At 28.7% G+C, this 13,717-nt stretch overlaps 1 protein-coding gene across 1 annotated transcript; it reads left to right on the top strand.

Annotated features, from left to right (window-relative positions):
- Window positions 1-9,061: 9,061 nt before the first annotated feature.
- On the top strand, window positions 9,062-13,355 carry LOC101515053 (autophagy-related protein 101). The gene is made up of 7 exons (XM_004509123.4): window positions 9,062-9,329; window positions 9,412-9,448; window positions 9,566-9,651; window positions 9,811-9,906; window positions 10,290-10,452; window positions 10,586-10,751; window positions 12,858-13,355. The coding sequence occupies exons 1-7, from the start codon at window positions 9,297-9,299 to the stop codon at window positions 12,931-12,933; spliced, it is 657 nt and encodes a 218-aa protein (XP_004509180.1). The 5' UTR covers window positions 9,062-9,296; the 3' UTR covers window positions 12,934-13,355.
- Window positions 13,356-13,717: the final 362 nt, after the last annotated feature.

The following is a 13,717-nucleotide window of genomic DNA, read 5'->3' on the forward strand; positions in this document are numbered from 1 at the left end:
GAAAAATTTTAAATCATATTTTTCTCATACTTTAAACAAAACAAAAAATTATTCTATACATCAGTGATAAATATTTTTTTTATGTATTTTTATATTCAATTACAAATATTTGTCTTATATTTTTAAGTGTATCATTGGAATATTTGTTTCATTTTATTTAATATTTAATAATTACTAAAAACATTATGGTGTTTTTTTTTACGTATAAAAATATTTATCCTGTGGTTTTTTATATTTGTTACTACAAATATTTTTTCCATGTTCTTTTTATACATCAATTATAAATATGTATTCGATGTTTTTTAAAATTTATCAACTATAAATATTTAGCATGTGCTTTCTTTTTATACATCAATTATAAATATGTATTCGATGTTTTTTTAAATATTTATCAACGATAAATATTTAGTATGTGTTTTTTATGCATAACTGACAAATTGTCCTGCAATATTTTATACTTATCAATATTTATTTTATGTTTTTTTTATGCATCAATTATAAATATTTATTTCTTATTTTTTAAAATTTATGAATGAAAAAATATGTCCCATGTTTTGTTATATAGCAATGACACAATTTTCCCATATATAATTTATAAGTAGATTATAATTAGTATTCTATTAAATAGAAGAGAGATTTGGAATGAAGAAAGAGAGGAAATTAAGGGGGAAAATATTTTGAACTTTAAAATGAGCAGTAACTTAATATTGAGTCCATAAAATAAAAAACAAAAATTAAAAGTACAATTTTGACATTTTGCTAATATTCTCTATTCTTAAATAGATATAAATTTTTGTATTTTTTTGATAAAAAATAAATTTATGCAAATTGGTTCTTGGGAGTTTACCAGGATTTGATATATAATTGGCCTTAAGACCTAGAGGACACCTATAGTGATACCTACATACTTCCTCAGTCACTTATAAATACCAATTGCTTATTTACAAGAAAAGTTTGTATATTTTATACATGATTATTACTAAATTATATTTTATGTATACAGTGTAATTAATATTAATTTTTATCTTCTAAGACAAAATGATTCACTTAATAGAAATATATTTGGAAAATGAATAATAAATGCAACTAGTATATTATAAAAGTAGTTTATATTTATGGACAAAAATTTATCTAAAAAGAATGTATAACTGTAGATAGAGGTAGTATATATTATCCATTAATGAAATTTTCACTCCCACAACAAAATTCAATAGAAATATATTTGTGATATTTGAGTTGTATTTTTATCAACTAGATCGACCTATGTTTGAATAAACTTTAAAAGAAAAATTCGATTATAAAACTAACTAAAAAATTAAAAATAACATACTACCACAACAAGAAAATCAAGGTTTTGTGATATATGTTTATTTAAATAAATTTTACACGATCATTAATAAGATCGATTTTTTTATATATAAATTGTTTTATTTTTTAAAAGTATTATTTTATTATTAACATCTATAAATTACTAAATAATAAATTATGACATACTTTATATGTCAATTAAGGGAGCATTTACAAACAATATAATAAATTAAAATAGAGACTATATATATATAAACTAAAATAATTTTTTTAATGATGTTTAATGAACTTTTTCATAAAATAAGTTCTTATAAACAAAAATAGACACGGTAAAAGTATATAAATTTTTGTACAAACTCAACTACAACTCTTTGTAATCTTTGTAATGACTAATAAAAAATATTAATATCATTAGTTTTAATAATGTTTTTTTAAAAAATAGTTACATTAATTTTTAAGTATACATTTGTTTCAAATTTTTATTTATCATATATTATGTAAATAACATAATTTCTATTTTTTTTTTGGACAAATCTACTAACATTTCGAATGATGAACTTTTTATATATTTTAAAAATAATATAACACTTTTGGATAGAATCAGTCAATACTTCATGTTATATTCATAACATAATTTGTATCAGACCTATTCTAAATAAGACTCCATATGAATTGTTGAAAGATAAAAAGTCCAACATTTCTTACTTTCATCAGTTTGATTGTGTATGCTATGTTTTAAATACTAAAGATAACCTACACTGTCCCCAACATTTCTCACATAGTGGAAGAGTCAATACATGTTAAGTTTGATGACAAACAACTTGATCTTAAAAAGTCAAAGCAAGTTGAGGATATTGTAGGTTTATAGGACCTAGAAGAAACTAATAAATCAGAATATAAAGACAAACCAAAAGAACTAGACAAATTAGAGGATACAAGAAAATCAGAGGAACTTGACAAAACATCACAAGATGAATATGATCAAGTCAATACATGTTAAGTTTTATGACAAACAACTTGACCTTAAAAAGTCGAAGCAAGTTGAGGATATTGTAGGTTCAAAGGAACTAGATGAAACTGACAAATTAGAAGATAAAGACAAACTAGAAGAACCAGTACCTTTTTTTTTTAACAAATCTTACTAATATTAAAGTTTAAAAAAAATATTATACCTTATTTTAAAAATAATATATTAATCCACATTCTAAACTAATATATTAAGTCTAAAAATATTTTATAACCACATAATAATTATAATTATATAAATTACCAATCTATATTTAAAATGCATTACATACTAACTTGATGTCCGGTAGCGTCTGACTTGAAGCTTACAAACAACTAACAACTCTTCGCAATAAACACAATAGCACCATTGTCAAAAAAAAATATTTATTAAATAAATAACTTCAAATAAAAAATAATATTAATAAAAAATAAAAAATAAAACTTGTCGAAATTCAATAGAGAAGGTAGAGAGAAAAATTGAAGAAAAATATTTGTAGAGAGAAGGTGGAGAGAAAATTTAGAGAGAATGTGGAAATGAAAAACGAGAGGAGATGTGATATTTATAGGAGAACACCGGGCCTTTGTGGCGGCTTATGCAGTAAAAAAACGACTACCTTTATGGCGGCCTAGACAGTCACAAAATACTTTCTTTGTGGCGGCCTTTACCTGGATAAAAGTATAATTTTGTGGCTGAAAAAGCTTTCACAATGGGCTAAAATGTCTGCAGAATTTTGTGGCGGCCTAAGATCTCACAATGCTCCAACGTTGTGATTTTGTGATAGTTAGACCACCACAAAATCCTGTTGAAATTTTAGTCTTTTGTGAGGGCTTATTCAGCCACAAATAACAACCAATTTGAATTTTAGTATTTGTGATGTTTTTTTTGTCGGTCAGTAATTTGTGAGGATTTTTTTCGACCACAAAAAATTTTAAGTTGACAATAAAATGAGTGTTTTCTTGTAATGTACTTTTGTAATTGTAACATTTAAAAAAATAATTTTATCTAATATGTATAATTAAAATAGTTTTGAATCATCTTTACTCATATTTTAATTGATATTGTTAGATTAAATATTTTATTACAGGTTCAAATTCTAAATATCACAATTGTGTTAAATATATACGATTATATTTATCATATTTTCTACGAACAAAAAGTAATAATTTTATATCATACACAAAATTGTTTTCACATTAATAAATTAATTAATATTACCATATTTAATTTGATTTAATAATAATATTTATTAATTTAATAATAAAAAAACAATTTATATATATATATATATATAGAATTCGTGTTCTATATAGTAGTTGTACTTTACACGTTAAAGAAACAAAATTAGATTTTATTGATGTAGAAGAAGCATTAAATAAATAGAGTTTATCGCGCGTGCCGTCCGGAGAGGGAGACAGATACTGAGTCAGAAGCATATGTGAAAATTCATGAATCAGAAGAGATGACCGACATGCATTTTAGTTCTCGTTCTCGTAGTACAAATAAGTATACAAACATAGTATATGTAGCTAGCTACTAAGGATAGTGTTTTGTTTGTTGTGCATCTTTTATTCTCTCACCAAATTAAAAAGTTAGCATTAGAAAACGAAGCGCACATGTTGGGCAACGCGGGTAGGGCGGGCACTTAGGTAGACTAGACATTGATTCTTTACCCTCTCGTCGCTTTCAACTTATCATCTTAATTCATCCTATTCCATTATCTTACTGCTTCCTAATAATTTTCAACTTTTCTTCTATTTTTCACCTGTCATTCACAACATGTTAGTACATTTGCGATTTCGATTACATACGCCAATCACGTTCATCTCGATTACTCAATCAAAATTAGAGGATTTTGATTTTAAGATATATTTTATATTTTTTTTAAAATTAATTTTTTATTTTTAAATATTGTTTCAATTGTCAAAATTAAGTGAGTACATACAATCCTTATCTATATATTTGACGGTAATAAACATTATCGACCATGTCCTGTGATCAAAGTTCGGGTGTTTATATTTGACAAATAATTAACCCTTTAAACTTTATTTTTTACAGATGTCAAATAAATCAACTCAACTCATAATTATATTATCTTTCTCTTATTTTATTTTCCGTTTGTTTTCTTTCACTTTTCTTTTTGGAACCGAGTAAATGGTCTATTGACCGCTGTTAGGCATAGATGGTCAATACTCAAATAGTGAATATTATATGACAAATCAAAGCATCTCAAATGTTAATAGGAAATTTATAATGGTTCACAAATAATGCAGGACTTTTCATTAAATTAAAATGATTGTTTACAGTTGATTATGGAAAAACATGACACGTAGGTAGGAAGGAAATATGAAAGGACATGACTAGAATGCATGGTGATGGAAAGGATGGGATGGAATATCCCACATTCCTATAGATGGGCCCCTATACATGTCTCCCTTTATCCAACATCACAGCTTTCTCAGACTCCTCTCACTTCGTTTTTTTCTTGTGTTTTTCCACTTTTCTCCTTCTTCCCTTTTAACTTTGATGATAGGTACGTTTCTAATCCACAAAGCACGGATGCAAATGCAATCACACTTATCTAGCTACTCACTCATTCTCTCATGCACCTTAGCACCTATGAACTTAATTTTCCCCAAATGATATATAATTACACGAAATTTTCATAGTTTGTAGTAATAAACTTGCTTGTTAATTATACGAATTTCTATGTATGCGAATTCCATTTGATTAAAGATAAGTGCTCGATAAAAGTGGTGTTTGCCTGATCAGTAACTAGACCATGCGCACAATGATCCTTTTTTATTTATACTTTAAATAATATATAATAAAATTGTTAACTCTAAACTAACTAATTAGTCTAACAACCTAAGGTTATTCAATTTTAACAAACTAATTTAAAAAACTTGTTTCCATGTTCTTAATTTATTCCTTTTACTTCTTTTTACATAGATAATATGGGTTGTTTCGACATCAAGTTTGCAGTACCACATCTCTAAAGTATTGTCCGACTATTCTTACGTCTTGGTAGTTTGAGGAGTGTGAAAAATAATTTATAAAATATTTTTAGTCTTGATCAATAGTCTTCAGGTGAGGTTAAAAATTATGTTAATTATGTGGTAGAAATTCATATGGGTTCATTTACACATAATACAATCTCAAATTCGCAATGCTATATCTATATAGTATTGTTCATTTGGATCTTTCGTAAGCGTTCACGATTTTATCTATTATAAAAAGACGTCTCAATGATTTGAAAAATATGATAGTAGTTTATAAATAATCTTTAACTTCAATTATCAATTGATATGAAATATTTTAGGACGGTAATTAGATATGAGGTTTGTGGTGGCAACCGATGCAGAACAAAACGCAAGTGAAATGAGGGAAAGACGAGAGGGTGTGGCAAAGAATTGTACACACAAATTTGATGGTTAAAGAGATGAATGGGATGGGTCTTAGTTGTAGTTTTCGGTCCCAGCATGTTAGATGGTCCCCACCTTAAAAGCAATAAAACTACTCCGTACTTAGTTGGAGAACATATAGTATAGAGATAAGTGCAACCACATTCCACAACGAGATTGATTGAGGAGTGAGAGAGGGAGAGGGAGAGGGAGGTGTGTTTTGATATCTGACAAAAGATATGGTTAGACAAGATTCTTTGGGTGTGGAAAATAACATAGATGGTCTCATTTGTCTGTCAGGGGGAATATCAATATCAATATGAATATGAATATGGCGTGAAGTGTCTTATTGGCCCTAGGGAGGAAGCTATATGAGGAATTTCTGACAACCAAATTAGAGCCCACAAAAAACCATGACGACCATCAAAGGTGACTGTTCAACAGAATTTTATGTTACCAATGCTACCTATCTATCATGTATCATCTACGACTTCATCCTTCTTCGATTCTTAAATTTTTATTTCGCCACCCTTTATTGGACAGGATTAACTCAATTCCTAGGACTACTTTCTTTATTCTTATCATAATAATTAACTTCATCGTCACCATTAGCTTCATCAATTCCCATGCGATTATACACCTAAGATCCCCAAATTAAAAAAATAAATTAAACGATTTTTTTATATTTATTAATTTAATTAATTTTTTTAACTATATTCTTATACTTTATTTTTAAAACATTAATTTTAATAATAGTGAAAATCAATTAATAATTAATAAAGATAATTTATTAAGAAGATAAATTACACTAACTTCCATTAAGATATATTAAAATGATACACTTTTTTTAGTTTGCATTGACCTCCTTTTTACTATTTACACCGTTAAATTAATGTTAGTGAGAGAAAAAAAGGAAATGTGACTTTGTTTATGATCATAAGCGGAATGTCATTCTAAAAACACAAAACCCTTTCCTGGAATACTGTCTACCTTCTCTTGCTGACATAGAATATTCATTTTGAAACGGAAGGAGTGTTTATTATTGCTTTCATTGCTCAATCTCTAATAATTAGAGAAAATAAGATATGAATTGTAGTGTAAAATGATTTTCCACAAACGTTTATGTATTTTGTCACTTCATATAATTTTATTTTACTTTTATAATAAGACATGTTATAATAAATCACTTTTATTATTTATTAGAGTAAAACTGTTTTTCACTAATACTATATATCTATTAAACTCTAATATTTAATGTATTTGGCTATTTTATACTCCCTCCGGTTATATTATAAACAAAACAAAAAATCCATAGCCATTAAAAAATTTAATTAAGTGTAATAAATTTTTAAAATTTTATACATAATATAAGTAAATTTTTTTGGTAGAAGTTATATTGATAAACAATACAATTCAAAGTCGTTAAAAACATAAAAGATGAATTTGCAATAAACTCACAGCTCCAAGTTAAAAGCATAAAATGGAAACGGCAACGTTGAAGACACCAAATTCACCGATCAAATTTTCATTGGATCAAAGTTGATACGTCAATGTAAAACCAAACAAACAATGCAACAAGACGACGAGAAACAAAAACAACGTCACACTAAGACAAAGAAGTCACGAAAAAAATTAAATATATGTGAGAATCACTTATTTAGATAAAAGATAATGAGAAAAATGATTTAGATGAATGATTTCAAACTAAAAATTGGCCAATGATTTAGAGGGGTAATTTCGAACTAACAATTTAAAGAAAAACAATCATTCAAAAATACACGTTGATGCTCCATCAGAGACTAAAATTGCATGCATTATAATTTTATAAGGAATAAAATATGATGCTTTTTATAGGGACTAAAAACAAATTTTTAAAATTTTAGAGGGACTGAATTTTTTATTTAACTCTATAATTGAACACCTAGTACAAAATTTAATATTATATTATTATAATTATAGTAATAAATAAATTATTTGTATTTAATTAAGTAAATTGGTCTAGTAAATCTTTTTTTTTTTTGTTTATGATGATCTTTTAGGTCTAAAAGATTTTTTTAATATCATGTAAGTTAATTTTTTTTTAATCTAAACAAGTTTGACTTTACTTAAATCTAAGATAAACTAAGCTATATATTTTGATTGGTTGGCCAGACTTATTTCCACCTTAGTTATAAACATTCTTGTGAATTTATTTGTTATTCAATTTTCCTTGCCTCTTATACTTGGAGTAAGAATTTCATTTCCTTCCCTAAATTTAAACACAACTTTTGATTAAACTCGTTTAAAACGAACAATTCACTTTAGATAATTAAGTGATTAATACCAATAGTTGATATTATAGACACATGTATGATCAATAATAAATAGCTATAATATTAAAAAAATGCTAACAGCTGCCCTCAAGGATACTTGTTAAACATTCCAAACATATAAATATCACATTAAAAAATACGTTAGAAATTGTATGTTCAACTTTTGAAAGTTCAAAAAAAAATATTTCAATACAAAATTTTTATTTTTGTATTTTTAACAAATACTCTAAGACCACTTTAAGACACTCCTTAACATGACCTATCATATTAACATTTGATTTGTTTATTTTAGATAAGCTAAATCCTGCAACTTTAGTTCATAATATCATGTTGGGCTGTTCTGACATGTTATAAAGTTACTGGGCCTAACATTACTTTCATTAGAAAGTCTGGGCTGTATCGGTTATGATAAATGGGCCTTATCGTCACATTTAAGAAAAAAATTCTTCATAATTGTCTATACCTCTACCCCATGTTTAATGTGAAATTCCCCATCTGCTCATGTATATAAAATAAAAATTTCACTTTTTCATCATTTCCACCTAAAAGTGTTCTATAATAGTGTGTCTTAGATATTCTAAATTAACTGAAAATTTGGAGAAAAATTTTCCGGTTCATTATATAGCTCCGAGAATGTCATCCTAGTTGACATGACACTAACAATAGTAAGTAATGACAATTGGTATCTACAAATCCTATATATACTATTTTTGACAAAGTGAACAGTGAGATTTTTGAAAATTGAATGCATTCATTATTTTATTATGACACAAAGGTAGTTTAGATTCTTATGAAAAACAAGTTAAATAAACTTAGTTTATTTCATTCCATCTCATACAAACAAACAATCCATACATAGTCTAGGGGTGTAACTAGAAGAAAAAAAAATCAATAGATTTTGTTGTTGAAAACTATACATAAAAACTAGTGGAACTCACCATCCAAAACGGATTGGCCCAATAAATTTTTGATAAAAATATGGAGCGGAGGAAAAAGTCTCTAAAATTTTGAATTCTATATAATGCTACAGTAATAAAAATAAAATGAATTGAAATAAACGATCCATAAAAAGAAAACCTTCTTCCTGTTCTCTACTCTCTAATCCCTCTGATTCCGAAGAAGAGAATCAAGGAATCGTTACTTAGCTTGCTTACAGTTGCAAGTTAAGTAAGTTGAATTCCAAATACTTTACACGCAATTCCCTTTCTTCTCCGATTCACGTAATTGCTTCTCCTCTTCCCAAACAACCTAGGGTTCCATCCAATTATGAACTGTGAAGTTTGCCAGCTCAAGGAACTGGTAAACCTTTTTTCACCTCCTTCTTCTTTTATTATTATTCGCACCTCTTCCCTCTTAATCAAAATTTCATTGCTTGTTTCAGGAACTCGAGCACTTTGAGATACGCGAAGTTTTGCGATGTAATTTCATAAACTCATCATTACTTTGCTTATTACTCTTATAATTATTATTCTTGTTGTTGTTTGATTTTTGAATTCAATGAAGCTTAATTTATGATAAAAGTAACGGTGTTGCAGGCATATTGCACACGATCATTTTTCATCGTGCTTTGGGTCTTGTGCGTCCAAAAGATGTAGACTTGGAACTTTTTGACGTTACTTATGTACGTTTTTTTATTTCAATTTTTGTTGTTATTATAATCATGGATGCGATATTCATATAGAAAGAAATGTCGAATTATGTTTATTTTATACAATAACATTTTAATTTGAATTTCCACTTTTTTTTAATGAACTGCATTAAGTTTTTTATTGTGATATAGGTGCAATGTGGAGAGGTGGAGGTTGAAAAGAAAATAGAAGAGAAAATTGAGCAGTTTGTTTGTTGGGTGGAGAAGCATCCAAATAAAAAGAGTCAGGTTAGCTATTTGTTTGTTGATTTTACTCTTGGGAGTCACCGCATCACGCATAGTTAGGGTTTTAACTTGGGGTCAGTTCTAGATTGACAACAAGATGATAATTTTGTAAGTTAAAGTAGCGTTATTTTTTGTCCAAATACACTGTTCTGGACTTAACAATTTAAAGGGGCAATGCAGTCCTGTTTTTAAATAGTTTTAATGAAAGGAGTGGAGGATCCTCTATTGGTTTTACTCATAGTTAAAGCAATTTGTTTCAATCTGATGTGATGTATTTACCTAAACACTTTCCGAAATGCTATTGTAAAATAGGAGCTTTGGCGGGTATGGAAGTTGCTTTTATTGTAATTAAGTTTTCTTATAGGGCTCTGAATTTGATGATGCAGATATGTTTATCTTTCTATGAGGTTAAAAACAAACAGGCATCTTGGTTCAGTAACAAGATTGAACGCTTGTATTGGGAGCAATGGTATATTAATCTGAATGTAGCCCAGCATCTGAAATCGCATTCTAGCAAGTCTCATCATTCTAAAGTTGTTGATCCAGGAGGTACAGTTGCTTTCTGTGTTCGATAAACTAAATCTCTTTTATATTTCACTCCTACTTTGCTATTAGTTCCTTCTGGCGCTCTCACTCTTTTTTTGTGTGTATCTATCTCATTCACCATGTTTCTTGTGAGTAGAAGGAGCGTTGGAGGATAGAAATGCTCGAAGTGCAGCACTTGAAGTATCGCTTCGTGAGGTTTTATTTCAAATAATTAAATTCGTCAATGAGAAAAAGGATCATGTTCCACCAATACCAAATTTTGAGGGCGCTATTTCATTTCCCTATGAAATTACAATACCCAGGTGAGCTGTTTGTACTCTGTCCAATCATATCCATTGTGATTATGCATCTCATGTATTTTCTTCGAATATTGATATCTTTGATTCTGAATGATTGTTCTGCTTTGCTGTCTTTAACGGTGACATTTTAGCATAACATCATACATTAAGTTGTCCAATTTTGGTATGTTTTGATCCATCTTTGAAAATTGCTTGTGATCATGATTTGCCTATCAAACATACATGAGAGATATGAAGAACTATTAGGTAAGCAATCCTCTATTGTAGTTTATATTGGCTACCCAAGTGCGAACAAAATAAAATCTTAAAAAAGTGTAGTGGAATGGGAATGCTAAGATGGATTAGTGAACTTACAAGAAAAGCTTAGTTTTTGGAATGGATGGGTGAAAGCAAATTAGAGGAGCACTTATTGGGCAAAAGATATGAAAATTTACCTAGGATGGGTTAAACCATGTTAGCAATCCAATAAGAATGAGAAACTATTTGAAAGATTTTTCTCTAAATGCTTTTACTCTTCTACTGCAAAGTATATTTGTAATGGATCACCCTAGTGTCAATACCATTTACATATTTAAGAAGCATAGCATCAGCTTGCTTTTCAGCCCGAATTTAAATTTTGGTGAAAACAAGCTGCCTCTTCCCCATAATTTTCTGATCCTTCTATGAGGAATCATAGCCCATAAAGATGCAGTGAAGTAGGACATTTCATCAATTAAACAATGCAAGTTTTATGCTTGCACAACACTGTGATCTCATTTGCATTTTTTTGTGGACTACAAAAATAACCCCTTCCAAGTTTTTGTTGTGGAGGAACTTAATATGTAGATTGGGCTTTTAATTTATTAAGCTGTAGCTTTGGAATCTAGAAATGTTTATAAATCCTCAGATTGTTAGGTGTTGGGGTACTTGGTCACTTGAAGAGCATGTTATAAGTATAATCTTAGCTTCTTTTAGTGGAATGCTTATCTACTCACTTCAATGGTTTTTTTTAGACCTCTTTTTTTCAGTTCCTTGGCTCATTGATATTTTATATTTGGTTTAATTGTTCCAGCCCTCTAGTTTAAAGACTATGTTCAATTTTGATTCCTCAACATTTTTTTCATGCCAATTAAGTCCCTCTGTTCTCAATCAACAAGAACCAATTTCATTCTTTCTAAAATCCTTAAATTTTTCATTTTCTATTCAATTATTTGAATTTTTTTTTTTATGGATTTGGGATATTATAGGGTTTTAAAAGTTTTGAAATTGGAAATTTAGTGGAGATTTGAAGGATATTGTGGGACCTGAGAGTAGGGTCTTAAGACGGGATTTTTTTTATCTTTTGGTTGGGGAGTTTTGAATAGAAGAAGATTTAAAATGATTCATTCAATTCAATTTTTGAATATTTTGAGTAAAAAACTAGAATTTGAGAGTTTTAAGCAGGAGGAAACTGATGGAAGGCCGTAAATGTAACAATTCAAGAAAATTGAGACTGAATCCACTCAAAATTGTTGAGACCAAAATCACATCTTAGTTGTAACAGAGGGACTAGAAATACAATTAATTCAGCTTTTATATTTTTTCTACTCATGGGAGGGGTTGTCCCATTTCTAATAGACTCATAATAGGGATAGGTATTGCCGATCATTCTCTTCCAAAACTTCACTCTCTCCCATTTTGTTGTCACATATTTACTGACATGTTGAGCCATTGCAAAAGTATTCTGTAAATCAACAAGTTGGATAGTCATTACGGTATCTATAAAACTACTGTGTGATATCTTCCCTGGTTTATGGAACTTGTTTGGCTGAAGTGCCAGTAAGGGTCCGGTGAACTCTGCTTTATTTAGTGATCTCTGTGACATGATAAATAAAGAAGTCTTTTTGAAAAGAGTTGTAATCAGAATATAACTTACTACTATTATTTTGGAGTATACTGTTTCAATTCCTCATCTTGGCATTGGCTGGCAAGTATAAACTGCAACTGTCTCATAAAAGCCAAGATTTTTTTTATTATCTGTATTGGATGAAGATTTCTACTTCTTGGGATCTTGCATGATGAGTTTTAGGTTCATGTACCTTTCTTTAATTTTGCTAAAGCTACCAAGTTAACGCTGCTGGTTTTTACCAGTTCATCGGATTCTGCATTTGGGATGGACATGATCAAGAGAATGCTCCAGACTGGGCATCCAACAATGCTAAGTTGATTTTAGAGATTATAGAGCAGTTTATGAAATTATTTGGATTCTTGTTCATATATTGAAGCTGGAAATCTGGTGCTAAAGAAAGCTGCTAGGGAAGTCAAGGTTCAATCTTTCTGTAAATAAAGAATCAATAAGAGCTAAATTAGTCGTTTGTCTTTTCAAATACCTCCTCATTTCTAAATCTCACTTTTGGTAATATTGTATTTATTTCATTCATCTTCTCTCCAGAGCTCTGAGTTCTGTAGAAGTATGTCCAGTGTCATGTGAAGTGATTTAGATCACATAGTGAAGATTGTGTCAAATGATGAGGCTGGCAACTATATTGAAAGATGAATACTTCTTTCTTTATTTTCCAGTTCAGTGGTTCTGGCAGCTGTTAATCATTTACTTTAATGTATATATATTTATTTGCTTGAGTTTGTGAACCCTAATTGCATAATTCTAAGCAATTTCTTCATGAACCTACGTATCAGCTTGCCATATATGTGTGTAAGAGATAAATTTACCAAAAAAGGTAAATCTTATACCAATATCTAACCAAGAAACTTCATTTAAAAAATTGGTAAGATTCTCACGGAATATCCTAGTAAAAAATTAAAGTGATCTACTTAGTGGTTTTTTTTTACTCAGATATCGTGGCATTTTAAACACCGGAACAAAAAAGAGAATCTAAAATAATGTTGGATTTGAGTAATTTTAAATGAAATTTGTATTTCATTCCTAAAAAAAATTAGATTTGTATTTGCATGATAAACTAATTACCTTACTGGCAACCCTGGAAGAACAC

The sequence above is a fragment of the Cicer arietinum genome, chromosome 7, assembly GCF_000331145.2.
Source record: "Cicer arietinum cultivar CDC Frontier isolate Library 1 chromosome 7, Cicar.CDCFrontier_v2.0, whole genome shotgun sequence".
NCBI lineage: Eukaryota > Viridiplantae > Streptophyta > Magnoliopsida > Fabales > Fabaceae > Cicer > Cicer arietinum.